The sequence below is a fragment of the Somniosus microcephalus genome, chromosome 1 (assembly GCF_052327205.1).
Source record: "Somniosus microcephalus isolate GS21.2 chromosome 1, FLI_Smic_1.0, whole genome shotgun sequence".
NCBI lineage: Eukaryota > Metazoa > Chordata > Chondrichthyes > Squaliformes > Somniosidae > Somniosus > Somniosus microcephalus.
This window is the reverse complement of record NC_140987.1, coordinates 341,755,862-341,773,953: the sequence shown is the minus strand read 5'-3', so window position 1 is coordinate 341,773,953 and position 18,092 is coordinate 341,755,862. Positions and strand designations below refer to the sequence as shown.

General features: G+C 48.0%; 1 protein-coding gene across 3 annotated transcripts in view; it reads left to right on the top strand.

The window, feature by feature from the left end:
- Positions 1-18,092, top strand: part of LOC147124941 (connector enhancer of kinase suppressor of ras 2) — a 1,271,510-nt gene that overhangs the window by 494,537 nt on the left and 758,881 nt on the right. For all 3 annotated transcript variants that reach the window (XM_085995047.1, XM_085995029.1, XM_085995038.1), the window contains exon 7: positions 10,142-10,201. In XM_085995047.1, the coding sequence (XP_085851173.1) occupies positions 10,142-10,201 (60 nt within the window). The remainder of the gene's footprint in view (positions 1-10,141; positions 10,202-18,092) is intronic.

Genomic DNA, 18,092 nt, shown 5'->3' with positions numbered 1-18,092 from the left:
TCTCTGCTCCCGCTCTTTTTAAACAGTCGCTCCACTCTCTGTTCCCGCTCTTTTTAAACAGTCTCTCCGCTCTCTGCTCCCGCTCTCTGCTCCCGCTCTTTTTAAAGAGTCGCTCCGCTCACTGCTCCTGCTCTTTTTAAACAGTCGCTCCGCTCTGTGCTCCCGCTCTTTTTAAACAGTCGCTCCGCTCTCTGCTCCCGCTCTTTTTAAACAGTCGCTCCGCTCTCTGTTCCCTCTCTTTTTAAACAGTCGCTCCGCTCTCTGCTCCCGCTCTTTTTAAACAGTCGCTCCACTCTCTGTTCCCGCTCTTTTTAAACAGTCGCTCCGCTCTCTGCTCCCGCTCTTTTTAAACAGTCGCTCCGCTCACTGCTCCCGCTCTTTTTAAACAGTCGCTCCGCTCTGTGCTCCCGCTCTTTTTAAACAGTCGCTCCGCTCTCTGCTCCCGCTCTTTTTAAACAGTCGCTCCGCTCACTGCTCCCGCTCTTTTTAAACAGTCGCTCCGCTCTCTGCTCCCGCTCTTTTTAAACAGTCGCTCCGCTCTCTGCTCCCGCTCTTTTTAAACAGTCGCTCCGCTCTGTGCTCCCGCTCTTTTTAAACAGTCGCTCCGCTCACTGCTCCCGCTCTCTGCTCCCGCTCTTTTTAAACAGTCCCTCCGCTCACTGCTCCCGCTCTTTTTAAACAGTCGCTCCGCTCTGTGCTCCCGCTCTTTTTAAACAGTCGCTCCGCTCTCTGCTCCCGCTCTTTTTAAACAGTCGCTCCGCTCTCTGCTCCCGCTCTTTTTAAACAGTCGCTCCGCTCTCTGCTCCTGCTCTTTTTAAACAGTCGCTCCGCTCTCTGCTCCCGCTCTTTTTAAACAGTCGCTCCGCTGTCCGCTCCCGCTCTTTTTAAACAGTCGCTCCGCTCTCTGCTCCCGCTCTTTTTAAACAGTCGCTCCGCTCTCTGCTCCCGCTCTTTTTAAACAGTCGCTCCGCTCTCTGCTCCCGCTCTTTTTAAACAGTCGCTCCGCTCTGTGCTCCCGCTCTTTTTAAACAGTCGCTCCGCTCTGTGCTCCCGCTCTTTTTAAACAGTCGCTCCGCTCTCTGCTCCCGCTCTTTTTAAACAGTCGCTCCGCTCTCTGCTCCCGCTCTTTTTAAACAGTCGCTCCGCTCTCTGCTCCCGCTCTTTTTAAACAGTCGCTCCGCTCTCTGCTCCCGCTCTTTTTAAACAGTCGCTCTGCTCTCTGCTCCCGCTCTTTTTAAACAGTCGCTCCGCTCTCTGCTCCCGCTCTTTTTAAACAGTCGCTCCGCTCTCTGTTCCCTCTCTTTTTAAACAGTCGCTCCGCTCTCTGCTCCCGCTCTTTTTAAACAGTCGCTCCACTCTCTGTTCCCGCTCTTTTTAAACAGTCGCTCCGCTCTCTGCTCCCGCTCTTTTTAAACAGTCGCTCCGCTCTCTGCTCCCGCTCTTTTTAAACAGTCGCTCCGCTCTCTGCTCCTGCTCTTTTTAAACAGTCGCTCCGCTCTCTGCTCCCGCTCTTTTTAAACAGTCGCTCCGCTGTCCGCTCCCGCTCTTTTTAAACAGTCGCTCCGCTCTCTGCTCCCGCTCTTTTTAAACAGTCGCTCCGCTCTCTGCTCCTGCTCTTTTTAAACAGTCGCTCCGCTCTCTGCTCCCGCTCTTTTTAAACAGTCGCTCCGCTCTGTGCTCCCGCTCTTTTTAAACAGTCGCTCCGCTCTGTGCTCCCGCTCTTTTTAAACAGTCGCTCCGCTCTCTGCTCCCGCTCTTTTTAAACAGTCGCTCCGCTCTCTGCTCCCGCTCTTTTTAAACAGTCGCTCCGCTCTCTGCTCCCGCTCTTTTTAAACAGTCGCTCCGCTCTCTGCTCCCGCTCTTTTTAAACAGTCGCTCTGCTCTCTGCTCCCGCTCTTTTTAAACAGTCGCTCCGCTCTCTGCTCCCGCTCTTTTTAAACAGTCGCTCCGCTCTCTGTTCCCTCTCTTTTTAAACAGTCGCTCCGCTCTCTGCTCCCGCTCTTTTTAAACAGTCGCTCCACTCTCTGTTCCCGCTCTTTTTAAACAGTCGCTCCGCTCTCTGCTCCCGCTCTTTTTAAACAGTCGCTCCGCTCACTGCTCCCGCTCTTTTTAAACAGTCGCTCCGCTCTGTGCTCCCGCTCTTTTTAAACAGTCGCTCCGCTCTCTGCTCCCGCTCTTTTTAAACAGTCGCTCCGCTCTCTGTTCCCTCTCTTTTTAAACAGTCGCTCCGCTCTCTGCTCCCGCTCTTTTTAAACAGTCGCTCCACTCTCTGTTCCCGCTCTTTTTAAACAGTCGCTCCGCTCTCTGCTCCCGCTCTTTTTAAACAGTCGCTCCGCTCACTGCTCCCGCTCTTTTTAAACAGTCGCTCCGCTCTGTGCTCCCGCTCTTTTTAAACAGTCGCTCCGCTCTCTGCTCCCGCTCTTTTTAAACAGTCGCTCCGCTCACTGCTCCCGCTCTTTTTAAACAGTCGCTCCGCTCTCTGCTCCCGCTCTTTTTAAACAGTCGCTCCGCTCTCTGCTCCCGCTCTTTTTAAACAGTCGCTCCGCTCTGTGCTCCCGCTCTTTTTAAACAGTCGCTCCGCTCACTGCTCCCGCTCTTTTTAAACAGTCGCTCCGCTCTCTGTTCCCTCTCTTTTTAAACAGTCGCTCCGCTCTCTGCTCCCTCTCTTTTTAAACAGTCGCTCCACTCTCTGTTCCCGCTCTTTTTAAACAGTCGCTCCGCTCTCTGCTCCCGCTCTTTTTAAACAGTCCCTCCGCTCACTGCTCCCGCTCTTTTTAAACAGTCGCTCCGCTCTGTGCTCCCGCTCTTTTTAAACAGTCGCTCCGCTCTCTGCTCCCGCTCTTTTTAAACAGTCGCTCCGCTCTCTGCTCCCGCTCTTTTTAAACAGTCGCTCCGCTCTCTGCTCCTGCTCTTTTTAAACAGTCGCTCCGCTCTCTGCTCCCGCTCTTTTTAAACAGTCGCTCCGCTGTCCGCTCCCGCTCTTTTTAAACAGTCGCTCCGCTCTCTGCTCCCGCTCTTTTTAAACAGTCGCTCCGCTCTCTGCTCCCGCTCTTTTTAAACAGTCGCTCCGCTCTCTGCTCCCGCTCTTTTTAAACAGTCGCTCCGCTCTGTGCTCCCGCTCTTTTTAAACAGTCGCTCCGCTCTCTGCTCCCGCTCTTTTTAAACAGTCGCTCCGCTCTCTGCTCCCGCTCTTTTTAAACAGTCGCTCCGCTCTCTGCTCCCGCTCTTTTTAAACAGTCGCTCCGCTCTCTGCTCCCGCTCTTTTTAAACAGTCGCTCCGCTCTCTGCTCCCGCTCTTTTTAAACAGTCGCTCTGCTCTCTGCTCCCGCTCTTTTTAAACAGTCGCTCTGCTCTCTGCTCCCGCTCTTTTTAAACAGTCGCTCCGCTCTCTGCTCCCGCTCTTTTTAAACAGTCGCTCCGCTCTCTGCTCCCGATCTTTTTAAACAGTCGCTCCGCTCTCTGCTCCCGCTCTTTTTAAACAGTCGCTCCGCTCTCTGCTCCCCCTCTTTTTAAACAGTCGCTCCGCTCTCTGCTCCCGCTCTTTTTAAAGAGTCGCTCCGCTCTCTGCTCCCGCTCTTTTTAAACAGTCGCTCCGCTCTCTGCTCCCGCTCTTTTTAAACAGTCGCTCCGCTCTCTGCTCCCGCTCTTTTTAAACAGTCGCTCCGCTCTCTGCTCCCGCTCTTTTTAAACAGTCGCTCCGCTCTCTGCTCCCGCTCTTTTTAAACAGTCGCTCCGCTCTCTGCTCCCGCTCTTTTTAAACAATCGCTCCGCTCTCTGCTCCCGCTCTTTTTAAACAGTCGCTCCGCTCTCTGTGCTCCCGCTCTTTTTAAACAGTCGCTCCGCTCTCTGCTCCCCCTCTTTTTAAACAGTCGCTCCGCTCTCTGCTCCCGCTCTTTTTAAACAGTCGCTCCGCTCTGTGCTCCCGCTCTTTTTAAACAGTCGCTCCGCTCTCTGCTCCCGCTCTTTTTAAACAGTCGCTCCGCTCTCTGCTCCCGCTCTTTTTAAACAGTCGCTCCGCTCTCTGTTCCCGCTCTTTTTAAACAGTCGCTCCGCTCTGTGCTCCCGCTCTTTTTAAACAGTCGCTCCGCTCTCTGCTCCCGCTCTTTTTAAACAGTCGCTCCGCTCTCTGCTCCCGCTCTTTTTAAACAGTCGCTCCGCTCTCTGCTCCCGGTCTTTTTAAACAGTCGCTCCGCTCTCTGCTCCCGGTCTTTTTAAACAGTCGCTCCGCTCTCTGCTCCCGCTCTTTTTAAACAGTCGCTCCGCTCTCTGCTCCCGCTCTTTTTAAACAGTCGCTCCGCTCTCTGCTCCCGGTCTTTTTAAACAGTCGCTCCGCTCTCTGCTCCCGCTCTTTTTAAACAGTCGCTCCGCTCTCTGCTCCCGCTCTTTTTAAACAGTCGCTCCGCTCTCTGCTCCCGCTCTTTTTAAACAGTCGCTCCGCTCTCTGCTCCTGCTCTTTTTTAACAGTCGCTCTGCTCTCTGCTCCCGCTCTTTTTAAACAGTCGCTCCGCTCTCTGCTCCCGCTCTTTTTAAACAGTCGCTCCGCTCTCTGCTCCCGCTCTTTTTAAACAGTCGCTCCGATCTCTGCTCCCGCTCTTTTTAAACAGTCGCTCCGCTCTCTGCTCCCGCTCTTTTTAAACAGTCGCTCCGCTCTCTGCTCCCGCTCTTTTTAAACAGTCGCTCCGCTCTCTGCTCCCGCTCTTTTTAAACAGTCGCTCCGCTCTCTGCTCCCGCTCTTTTTAAACAGTCGCTCCGCTCTGTGCTCCTGCTCTTTTTAAACAGTCGCTCCGCTCTCTGCTCCCGCTCTTTTTAAACAGTCGCTCCGCTCTCTGCTCCCACTCTTTTTAAAGAGTCGCTCCGCTCTCTGCTCCCGCTCTTTTTAAACAGTCGCTCTGCTCTCTGCTCCCGCTCTTTTTAAACAGTCGCTCCGCTCTCTGCTCCCGCTCTTTTTAAACAGTCGCTCCGCTCTCTGCTCCCGCTCTTTTTAAACAGTCGCTCCGCTCTCTGCTCCCGATCTTTTTAAACAGTCGCTCCGCTCTCTGCTCCCGCTCTTTTTAAACAGTCGCTCCGCTCTCTGCTCCCCCTCTTTTTAAACAGTCGCTCCGCTCTCTGCTCCCGCTCTTTTTAAACAGTCGCTCCGCTCTCTGCTCCCGCTCTTTTTAAACAGTCGCTCCGCTCTCTGCTCCCGCTCTTTTTAAACAGTCGCTCCGCTCTCTGCTCCCGCTCTTTTTAAACAGTCGCTCCGCTCTCTGCTCCCGCTCTTTTTAAACAGTCGCTCCGCTCTCTGTGCTCCCGCTCTTTTTAAACAGTCGCTCCGCTCTCTGCTCCCGCTCTTTTTAAACAGTCGCTCCGCTCTCTGCTCCCGCTCTTTTTAAACAGTCGCTCCGCTCTCTGTGCTCCCGCTCTTTTTAAACAGTCGCTCCGCTCTCTGCTCCCTCTCTTTTTAAACAGTCGCTCCGCTCTCTGTTCCCGCTCTTTTTAAACAGTCGCTCCGCTCTGTGCTCCCGCTCTTTTTAAACAGTCGCTCCGCTCTCTGCTCCCGCTCTTTTTAAACAGTCGCTCCGCTCTCTGCTCCCGCTCTTTTTAAACAGTCGCTCCGCTCTCTGCTCCCGGTCTTTTTAAACAGTCGCTCCGCTCTCTGCTCCCGCTCTTTTTAAACAGTCGCTCCGCTCTCTGCTCCCGGTCTTTTTAAACAGTCGCTCCGCTCTCTGCTCCCGCTCTTTTTAAACAGTCGCTCCGCTCTCTGCTCCTGCTCTTTTTTAACAGTCGCTCCGCTCTCTGCTCCCGCTCTTTTTAAACAGTCGCTCCGCTCTCTGCTCCCGCTCTTTTTAAACAGTCGCTCCGCTCTCTGCTCCCGCTCTTTTTAAACAGTCGCTCCGATCTCTGCTCCCGCTCTTTTTAAACAGTCGCCCCGCTCTCTGCTCCCGCTCTTTTTAAACAGTCGCTCAGCTCTCTGCTCCCGCTCTTTTTAAACAGTCGCTCCGCTCACTGCTCCCGATCTTTTTAAACAGTCGCTCCGCTCTCTGCTCCCGCTCTTTTTAAACAGTCGCTCCGCTCTCTGCTCCCGCTCTTTTTAAACAGTCGCTCCGCTCTCTGCTCCCGCTCTTTTTAAACAGTCGCTCCGCTCTGTGCTCCCGCTCTTTTTAAACAGTCGCTCCGCTCTCTGCTCCCGCTCTTTTTAAACAGTCGCTCCGCTCTCTGCTCCCGCTCTTTTTAAACAGTCGCTCCGCTCTCTGCTCCCGATCTTTTTAGCAGTCGCTCCGCTCTCTGCTCCCGCTCTTTTTAAACAGTCGCTCCGCTCTCTGCTCCCGCTCTTTTTAAACAGTCGCTCCGCTCTCTGCTCCCGCTCTTTTTAAACAGTCGCTCCGCTCTCTGCTCCCGCTCTTTTTGGACCTGATGGCTTGCATCCTAGCGTTTGAAAGAGGTGGCTATTGAGATAGTTGATGCATTGGTTGTCATTTTCCAAACTTCCATAGATTCTAGAACGGTTCCCATAGATTGGAAGTTAGCAAATGTAACCCCACTATTTAGGAAAGGAGAGAGAGAGAAAACGGGGACCTACAAACCAGTTAGCCTGACCTCAGTAGTAGGGAAAATGCTAGAATCTGTTATTAAGGACGTGGTCACAGTGCACTTAGAAAATAGTAATAGAATTGGGCAGAGTCTACATGTATTTATGAAAGGGAAATCGTCTTTGACAAATATATTAGAATTTTTTGAGGTTGTAACTAGCAGAATAGATAAGGGGGAACCCGTGTATGTAGTGGATTAGGATTTTCAGAAGGCATTCGATAAGGTGCCACACAAGAGGTTATTAAACAAAATTAGGGCTCATCGGATTGGGGGTAATATACTAGCAAGGATTGAGGGTTGGTTAATGGACAGAAAACAGAGAGTAGGAATAAACGGGTCATTTTCGGGTTGGCAGGCTGTAACTAGTGGGGTACCGCAAGGATCAGTGCTTGGGCCTCAGCTATTCACAATCTACATCAATGATTTGGATGAGGGGACCAAATGTAATATTTCCAAGTTTGCTGATGATACAAAGCTGGGTGGGAATGTTAGTTATGAGGAGGATGCAAGGAGGCTTCAAGGGGCTATAGACAGGCTAAGTGAGTGGGCAACAACATGGCAAATGGAATATAATGTGGAGAAATGTGAAGTTATCCACTTTGATAGGATAAATAGAAAAGCAGAGTATTTTTTAAATGGTGAGTGATTGGGAAATGTTGGTGTTCAGAAGGACCTGGGTGTCCTTGTACATGAATCACTGAAAGTTAACATGCAGGTACAGCAAGCAATTAGGAAAGCAAATGGTATGTTGGCCTTTATTACAAGAGGAATTGAGTATAAGAGTAAAGACGTCTTACTGCAATGAAATAGGGCCCTGGTGAGACCACACCTGGAGTATTGTGTACAGTTTTGGTCTCCTTACCAAAGGAAGGATATACTTGCCATAGAGGGAGTGCAACCAATGTGCACCAGACTGATTCCTGGGATGGGGGGATTGTCATATCAGGAGAGATTGTGTAGACTAAGCCTATATTCTCTAGAGTTTAGAAGAATTAGAGGTGATCTCATTGAAACATACAAAATTCTTACAGGACTTGACAGGGTAGATACAGGGAGGATGTTTCCCCTGGCTGCGGAGTCTAGAACCAGGGGTCACAGTCTCAGAATAAGGGGTTGGTCATTTAGGGCTGAGATGAGGAGAAATTTTTTCGCTCAGGGTGGTTAATCTTTGGAATTCTCTACCCCAGAGAGCTGTAGAGGCTCAGTCGTTGAGTATATTTAAGACAGAGAGCGATAGATTTTTGAATATTAAGGGAATCAAGGGATATGGGGATAGTGCAGGAAAGTGGAGTTGAGGTAGAAGATCAGCCATGATCTTATTGAATGGCGGAGCAGGCTCGAAGGGCCGAATGGCCTACTCCTGCTCCTATTTCCTATGTTCTTATTATGTTCTTATGTTCAAAGGCTTTCTGAAGTTCCATGTACACCACATCCACTGCATTTCCTCATGCACCATATATGATACCTTCTCAAAGTATTCTCATCAGGTTTGTCAAGCATGATCTTCTTTTCTGAAACCTATTTTGGCTGCTTCGGATTATTTTCTCTTTATCTAGATATCTAGTAATTTCATCCTTTATTTAAAATTTCCAAAATTTTCCCCACAGGTTAGCTCTGACTTCCTTTTTGAAAATGCGTATTACACTGGCCGCTCTCCAGTCCTCTGCTACACATCCACTCACAACAAAACACTGAAAACATAGGGTGAATTTTACCCCTCAATAGCGGCTGGGTTGTGGTCAGGTGACATTTTAAAATTTAAAAAATCTGAAATTCGACCCCAACCTGCCCACATCCAGGTTTAACGGAGGCGGGACAAGGGGAGGGCAGCCAACCCACTACCAGGAGGAGGGTTGGCAATGTAAATATTATAATGAGGCTGGGAGCCTCAGATTTTGCAGGTTTCACCCTGGCCGGCCAGGTTTCCCGTGCCTCAGGAAACCCAGCAGCTCAAGGGAGGCGAGGACAGCTTCAGGGAGAAGGTAAGCGCAGTGCCTGCATGAAACCGGCACTTCCATTGGGCTTACAGGTGAGTACCCCATGCGTACTCACCCATGGAGACCCGAATTTCTGGGCCAATACTGTAACTTAACTTAAAACATTAAAAGAACCGTAACAACTTAAATTAAAATTATATTCCCGGGGATGATGATGCACTCCAGTCGCGGAAGGCCTCGAGCGTGCCGATGGACTCGAGCGTGCCGGCAGACACCGCGTGCTCCATCTCCAGGGCCACCTGGGCACGAACGTGGCCGCAGAAAAGAGGCAGGCAGTCGGGCCGAACGACCCCCTCGACCGCCCGCTGCCTGGACCAGTTGATGGCCACTTTGGCCAGGCCCAGGAGCAGTGGGTGGGGTGTAAAATCAGCGTTCTCTGCCATCCCATGGGTTTCCTGCCTGGTGAGTTAGGTTAAAATTACCCCAGAAATCTCTGGAAATTGTGAAAATAAATTTGAAAAGCTACAGTGGGTCGGTTTCTTGTCTGACTGGAAAATAACAGTTACCTTTTATCAATGAATTAAAGTTCCTCAGACCAGGTGTGTCCTATTCAGCCTCAGGCACTGGTTCCTAGGGGGACACGGCCCACTATTAAAATTGAGAAGAGATGTAACTAAGCTCGTTAGCAAATTAATTGCGAGCAGCCAACGATAGAATCGAAGCAGATTGAGAGTTCTGACTGCCTCTCACGCTGCGTTACCTTTGTGAAGAATTGTAAGGCTGTGGGTATGGTTTTCCTCTGAAGTGTGTTAGGTTTTCATTTTCAACTGAAAAGAATTTAAAATGCAGCTGCCTGATGCACACGATATTTACTGACTGCTTAAGTGGAATTGCTGTGTTGGGGTTGTGCTTGTTGAGATTTTGGAGGGAGAAAAAGCACACTGGCTTATTTACAAATTGGTATCATTTTTGTGTTTAGCTGAATCTTGACCCGAGCTGCTATTCATCCTTTAAGCTGGGTTGTGTTGGATTTTTATTCTGACACAAATTCCGAATTGCTCTATACGCTGAAAATAATGCAGATAATTACAGCACGAGAACTGAGGCGCACTGTGTCGTTGCATTTAATCAGTGTTCTGTCAGAACTATCTTGACTGCAGAATGCCAAGATTACAAAAGAAAATGTTAGAAAAGGGCATAGAAGAACTTTAAATTACTCAAGCTGTCAACCTCTTTGTGTGAGGGAAAATAAATAGCATTTTTTTTTATGAGTTCGCACTGTGAATGAAGCACACTGTTCAATGTGTGCCATAATTTTCACCTTGCAATTTAATTTCCGGGAAACCAAGATTATTGATTTGAACAAAATATGCACTTTGCATTCCTGGCTTTCATTCATTCAGAAGAAGCCAAGAATTCTTTTTTCTCTCTCACTAGCGAAGTGATCTGGAGGTGCGATGCAATACATCGCCTCAGAACCAATTGGCAGCTGATGGGTGCATGTGTTTTGAAGGTCGCAGCAGTTGCTGCAGCAGCACAGTTTTGCCTGATCTATATGGGTGGGGTTGGGGGTGGGGTGCAATAATCTGCCATGGCAACATTTCCCATTGATCTTCTGCTTGGTCTTCTTGTAGGGTATGTACATCAAATCAACCTACGACGGCCTACATGTCATTACAGGAACTACAGAAAATGTAAGTTTTAACCTCACCCTCTCAAAGACTAAAGAAAACCCAGCATTTGATTGTTTTAATTTTACTGAATTTAATTTAAGGAACTTAAGCAATTTAAGGAATGCATGGCCTAAAGAGGAATCAATTCTTATTCATGGGAAGATGATATCTGTTCGTCTTGAAATTATGCTTACTTAAAACCTTTGTGCAATTTGTAAAACATTCTGCAGTTGCTGCTCCAACCTGTTCACGCCTGGCCTCCTACAGCAGGTGGCAATAAATCTCTTGTTCGGACACTGTCAGGTTCTCACTGCTGTGTCTACACAACAGGTGATTTATTTTCAAATGACTTGTTAGTTTTTCCAATGCTGTCTTCTTCATTTTAATAGGCTCTGCATGTTTTTTTTCCCCAAACGTTTCATTCTGTGACCCAGTTCTGAATGTACAATCCACAACAAAATGAACTAATTTGAGGGCTGAACATCCGCTCCCCGCACCGGACAGCTTTCAGAATGCAGGAAACTTTCTGATATCCGGCACTGACGTACCATCAAAAGTGCCGGACATACCAGCGTTAATGTTGAAACATACGGAACTGAAAAGCCCCGTGTGAATCAACAAACCCTGTTGCGCTTCAAAACAGTCGGCTGCAGCTGCAAACGTCTCTAGCTGAAGCTGCTGCTATAGCTACAGACCTTGCAGTGCCTGACTGGGAAAAAAAAAGTAACGAGAACTAAAAAAAACTTATAGAAAGTGGCTCCTGATTTTTGCCGTTAAATCGAGTATTCCGGACATATAACCTCCAGATAAACCAAAGTTTCCTGTATGTGCACAATCTCAAACCCTGCAATGACAATTTGCTGTAAATATCCAGTGCCGAATGTTGGAAAATATAATGGCCCGTATTTTCCGATGCCTACGGGTGTGTACGGGCTGTGTACACACCCGTAGGGACATCGGAAATGCCGGTTTCAAGCATGCGAAGCACATGCGCTGAAAACCAGCATTTCCGATCTGTCAAGAATCCTCTTGACAGACCGGACGCCTGCCCTGGAGGAGGGCCTCTGCGGGGGGAGAGTTCAGCTTTCTGAAGAACCTCTGTCCACTGAAAACCCTTAGAAATCTGACGCCTGGTAAAAGCAGGCGTAAGGCCTGCTTTTACCAGCATAAGAGTTTAAAAAAGTAAAAAAGGTAATTTTTTTTCATTCATTTACAATTTAAAAATACTTTTAAAAAAGGTAAGTTTATTTTCAGCCCCGTATAAAACTAATTATTTTTTTCAAAAAATTTAATTTTGTTTAAAATATTTAATGTAATTTTAACTCATTTTAAAAACGTGATTTAAAAAAAATGTATTTAATGTTTTAGTGTCTTTTTTCAGTGATCCTCATTCATACTTTTGACAGTTCTATCTGCCAAAAGTATGAAGAGGGATTCCCTCTCCCATTAGCTCGCCTGGCCCACGTGATCCCAGGGGCACTTGCGAACCGCATGCGTCCCTGTGATACATGGGTCCTGCGCATTTTGACTGTGGAGAGGCCCAGGATCGGAAGTGTCCGGACCTCGGGAGCCCTCAGGTAAGTTTGTAGATTTTTTTCCGATAGGAGACATCCGCACGTAGGAAGCGTCCTATCGGAAAATTAAGGGCCAATGAGTCAAATGGAGGCAACAAAAAAAAATTCTAATTCCCATAGCTCGCCGAATGCAGTGATGTCGTCTTGTAGTCCAATACTCTTGTCCTCAGAGGATTGCTGAAATATCAGTAAAACCAAGTTCTTTGGAAAAATGGTGCAAAATATAAAACAAATGTATAATTAGCATTTGCAGCACTATATTTATTTTGAAAACTGTAGAGCAAAGTGCATCTTATCACCAGTATAAGACCAAGGGAAAACACTGATGTCATGGAGGCGGTGCAGACTGTAGCTGTGAGGCTGATCTCTGGCATCAAAGGAATGAGTTATGAAGAAAGACTGGGGTTCATTAAGCTTGGAAGGAGGTGACTGAGAGTGGACCTTATACAAGTAAACGAGATATTAAGCACAGTTGATAAAGTAACCCTGGAGCACTACGGCAAGGTAAGCCAAGACTCTCGAACAAGGGGGCATACGTTAAAACTGGTGGAGGAACAATTTATCACAGTTGGCAGGAGGAGCTTCTTCACACAAAGAGCCATCAATATTTAGAACGGACATCTGGGTACGGTAGTGGAGACGAGAACCTTAGATTCACTGCATTAGATGCCATGGTGATGTGGGGAATGTTATGGTTGTTTTGGAATGCAGGGGCTGAATTGGGCCAAATGGCCTTCCTCATCTTCATATTACAATCCTGTAAATGAACCATTTAGACATGTTCGAATTACCTCCGCTTTGCAAATGTAAGTTGTATAAGTGTAAGGTGCTGCCGAGGAGACTCACCCATCAGCAGCATCTGTTAGAAATTCAGCAGCATCTGTCGGCACTGACTTGGAACTTTTTAGATTTAGGAAATCGTGGGCAGTTTCCAAAATGGCTGCCAATGGGTGAGGGCTCGCACCAGCAGTGCAGATTTGTTAAAGGTCCCTTTAGTGCCACCTTTCGCTTTGTTTGGTGTGAATAAACATTAATCTCCTGACCTGAGACACCAAATACATCGTCCCGTTTTGTCAAATCGCTAGTCAGATCACTTTGCCCTCTTGAAGATGAGGATAGGGTTGCGAACCCTCCTGAATTGTCCTAGCATCTCCAGGAATTCAAGGTTAATCTCCTGGACTTTGCTGCGAGCAACCCAGGGAATTCTCAGCCATGAATATTGAATGGTGTATCAGATTTATCTTGTTTTACAGTTCTCATTAGTTTCATACATTCCTGGAGAGTCTATAATCCAGCCGATGTTTGAAATGAGTCCACTGGTGTTTGACATGTCAAGGCAACGCACACTTTCCCTCTCTCAACCATCTTATTGGTGTACTGGTGCTGCAAGTAAATGAGTTTCATGTAGCTCAGCCCTTAAAACCATTACATTGTGGCGTACCGATCACAGAAAGGACACAATCCGCTTTTTGGTCTGTAGACTATAAATCAGGCGTCATGCCTTTAAGAAGGATCACACCTTTAAGAAACTCGATCGGCAACATAGTTAAGCCCAGAGCGGGGGAGGGGCAGTCCAAGCTGTGGACTGATGAAAGACAGTCGGACTTGGTGTAGTCTCTGACGCCATTTTTGTGTTCAACATGTGGTCTCAACAATTAAACCTTTTCTGTTGAACCTCTCCGAGTTCAGTATATTTTGTTAGGAGTACGTAGACTCCTACATTGGTGACCCCGACGCTCAGGACAACTCCTAAGCGTAACCATGGCCGACACAAACGTAGTTTCTGTGAAGCTGCCGGAGTTCTGGGAGAACCTAGCCACCGCCTGGTTCCTTCAAGCTGAATAGCAATTCCGACTCCGCGGCATCACCGCCGACGCAACGATGTACGACTACCTCCTCGCCTCCCTGGGCAGCTCCACAATCACGAAAGTCTGGACAACACTAGAAAACCCTTCGGAGGAAGGCAAGTACGCACATCTCAAGTCCGCGCTCCTTAAAAAATTCACAGCCTCCCAATTCGTGCGCAACTGCCACCTCCTCGACCTCCCGGGCCTCGGTGACTCCACGCCGTCAGACTTGCTCTCACACATACTTGCTCTGACCGACGAGAAACCGCCCGGCTCCCTCTTCCGCACGCTCTTTATCCGCCAACTACCCCCCAGCATCCGCCCGGCGATCGTGGCGTCCAGCCTCACGGACCTCGAGGACCTGGCCAACGAAGCCGATAAGCTCCTGTCCGCCGGCTCCAACCACACCGTCACCCCCGACCTGGCCTCCGCAGCGTCGGCGCGCGCTCCACCCTCTATCGCACGGCCACACAGCTCAGCCACGAGGCCCCCACGTCCCCCAAGCCCTCCGACCCAGGGCTACTGCTACTTCCATACCCGGTTCGGCGCACGGGCACGCCGCTGCAGCCATCCCTGCACGTTTCCAACCGCCCCCACACCGGCCTACACGATGGCCGTGGGGCAAGCAGGCGCGCTGCTGTACGTTACGGACAGCGCCTCCGGACGACGTTTCCTATGCGACACGGGCGCGCAGCGCAGCATCATCCCCGCGTCCGCCCTCGAGATCCAGCGAGGCGGCCGCGGCCCTGCGCTGGCTGCCGCCAACGGCACCGACATCCGGACGTACGGCACCCGCACCGTCACCATCGACCTCGCAGGCCGCCGCTACCACTGGGAGTTTATCACCGCCAAGGTGCTCTCCCCGCTCCTCGGTGCGGATTTCCTGTGCGCCCACGGCCTGTTGGCCGACATGCCTCGGCGCCGCCTCGTGGACATGAACACCATGTCACCGATAAGAACATAAGAACAAAGGAAATAGGAGCAGGAGTAGGCCAATCGGCCCCTCGAGCCTGCTCCGCCATTCAATAAGATCATGGCTGATCTGATCCTAACTGCCAATCCACTATCACAGAACCATCTCCTGCATCTAACAGAATTAGACACACGAAATCGGAGCAGGATCAGGCTACACGGCCCCTGGGCCCGCTCCGCTACCCACAGGGCCATGACCGATCCGCACCTAAACTCATGTCCAAATTCCTGCCCGCTCCCCGTAACCCTTAATTCCCTTTAATTATAGGAAACTGTCTATTTCTGTTTTAAATTTATGTAATGATGTAGCTTCTACAGTTTTTTGGGGCAGCATATTCCATGGACCTACCACCCTCTGAGTGAAGTAGTCCCTCCTCATCTCAGTTTTGAAAGAGCAGCCCCTTATTCTAAGACTATGCCCCCTAGTTCTAGTTTCACCCATCATCGGGAACATCTTCCCTGCATCCACCCGATCCAACCCCTTCACAATCTTATATGTTTCAATAAGATCGCCTCTCATTCTTCTGAACTCCAATGAGTAGAGTCCCAATCTACTCAACCTCTCCTCATATGTCCATCCCCTCATCCCTGGGATTAACCGAGTGAACCTTCTTTGTACTGACTCGAGAGCAAGTATGTCCTTTCTTAAGTATGGACACCAAAACTGTACGCAGTATTCCAGGTGCGGTCTCACCAATACCTTGTACAACTGAAGCAATACCTCCCTATTTTTATATTCTATCCCCCTAGCAATGAAAGCCAACATTCCATTGGCCTTCTTAATCACTTGCTGCACCTGCATACTAACCTTTTGAGTTTCGTGCACCAGGACCCCCAGATCCGTTTGTACTTCAGTACTTTCCAGTTTCTTGCCATTAAGATAATAACTTGCTCTACGATTTTTCCTGCCAAAGTGCATAACCTCACACTTTCCAGTATTGTATTCCATCTGCCAAATCTCTGCCCACTTACTTAGCCTGTCTATGTCCCCTTGAAGGTTTTTTATGTCCTCCTCACTCACTACTTTCCCCCCCATCTTAGTATCATCTGCAAATTTTGATATGTTATACTCGGTCCCCTCCTCCAAATCGTTAATATAGATTGTAAAGAGTTGGGGACCCAGCACTGACCCCTGCGGAACACCACTAGTTACTGATTGCCAGTCTGAGAATGAACCATTTATCCCAACTCTCTGCCTTCTGTTAGATAGCCAATCCTCTATCCATGCCAGAATATTACCCCCAATCCCGTGATTTTTTATCTTAAGCAATAATCTTTTGTGTGGCACCTTGTCAAATGCCTTTTGGAAGTCTAAATACACTACGTCCACTGGTCCCCCTTTATCCACCCTATATGTTACTTCCTCAAAGAACTCCAGCAAATTTGTCAAACATGACTTCCCCTTCATAAAACCATGCTGACTTTGTCCTATTAAATTATGATTATCCAAATGTCCTGTTACTGTCTCCTTAATAATGGACTCCAAAATTTTACCTACCACAGATGTTAGGCTAACCGGTCTATAGTTTCCAGCCTTCTGTCTACTGCCCTTTTTAAATAAGGGTGTTACATTAGCAGTTTTCCAGTCTGCCGGGACCATTGCCGAGTCCAGGGAGTTTTGGAAAATTATTACCAATGCATCCACAACCCCTACCGCCACTTCCCTCAAGACCCTAGGATGTAAGCCATCAGGTCCAGGTGATTTATCCGCCTTGAGTCCCATTATTTTACAGAGTACCACTTCCTTAGTGATTTTGATCGTGTTTAGCTCCTCCCCCCCTTTAGCCCCCTGTTTGTCCAGTGTTGGGATATTCTTAGTGTCTTCTACTGTAAAGACTGATGTAAAATATTCATTCAGTGTTTTTGCCATCTCCATATTTCCCACCATCAATTTCCTGGTCTCATACTCTAAGGGACCAACATTTACTTTAGCCACCCTTTTTCTTTTTATATAACTATAAAAACTCTTACTATCTGTTTTTATATTTTTTGCTAATTTACTTTCATAATCTATCTTCCCTTTCTTAATCAATCTTTTTGTTATTTTTTGCTGTCTTTTAAAGTTTTCCCAATCCTCTATCCTCCCACTAGATTTGGCTACCTTATATGCCCTTGTTTTTAGTTGAATACTATCCTTAATTTCTTTACTTAGCCACGGATGGCTGTCTTTTCTTTTACACCCTTTTCTTCTCAGTGGAATATATACTTTTTGGAAGTTGTAAAATAACTCCTTAAATGTACACCACTAATCATGTATCGTCTTACCCTTTAATCTATTTTCCCAATCGACTACTCAATTCCGCTCTCATACCTTCATAGTCTCCTTTATTCAAGCTTAGCACGCTTGTTTGAGATCCAACCTTCTCACTCTCTAATTGAATATGGAATTCAACCATGTTATGGTCACTCATTCCAAGGGGATCCTTTACTAGGACATTTTTAATTAATCCTGTCTCGTTACACAGGACCAGATCTAAGGTTGCTTGCCCCCTGGTCGGTTCAGTTACATACTGCTCAAGAAACCCATCCCTAATACACTCAATGAACTCATCCTCAAGGCAGCCCTGCCCAATTTGATTTGTCCAATTAATATGATAGTTAAAATCCCCCATAATTATAGATGTTCCCTTATTACAAGCCTCAACTATTTCCTGATTGATACTCCGTCCAACAGAGTTGCCACAGTTCGGAGGCCTATAGACTACGCCCACTAGTGTTTTTTTCCCCTTATTATTCCTTACCTCCACCCAAACTGTTTCATTATCCTGATCTTTTGACCCAATATCATTTCTCTGTATTACAGTGATTCCTTCCTTTATTAACATAGCCACCCCACCTCCCCTTCCTTCCTGCCTGTCCTTCCTGATCGTTAAATAACCTGGTATGTTTAATTCCCAGGCATTGTCACCCTGCAGCCATGTTTCTGTAATGGCCACAAGATCATACCCATATGTAGTTATTTGTGCCATTAACTCATCTATTTTGTTACGAATGCTACGTGCATTCAGATAGAGAACTTTCAAAGATGTTTTGTGACACTTAGTTCCTGCTTTTGCCCTTTTTATTACTTTACCTTTTACTCCATACCTTCTGCCCCTTCCTGACATGCTCTGGTTTTTAATTTCCCCACTGCTACCTAAGTCTATGACCTTCTCTGTTGTCATTTGTATTATTTGCTCTCTTGGAACCTCCCCCCCACTAGTTAGTTTAAAGCCCCCTCTACAGCCCTAGTTATATGATCCGCCAGGACTCTAGTCCCAGCACTGGCCAAGTGAAGCCCGTCCCAATGGAACAGCTCCCTCCTGCCCCAGTACTGGTGCCAATGTCCCAGGAAGCAAAACCCATTTCTCCCACACCAGTCTTTGAGCCACGCATTTAACTCCCTAATTTTATTTGTCCTAGCCAAATTCGCTCGTGGCTCAGGTAATAATCCAGAGATTATTACCCTTGTGGTTCTGCTTTTTAATTTGGCCCCTAGCTGCTCAAACTCCCTCAGCAGAACCTCCTTCCTTGTCCTAT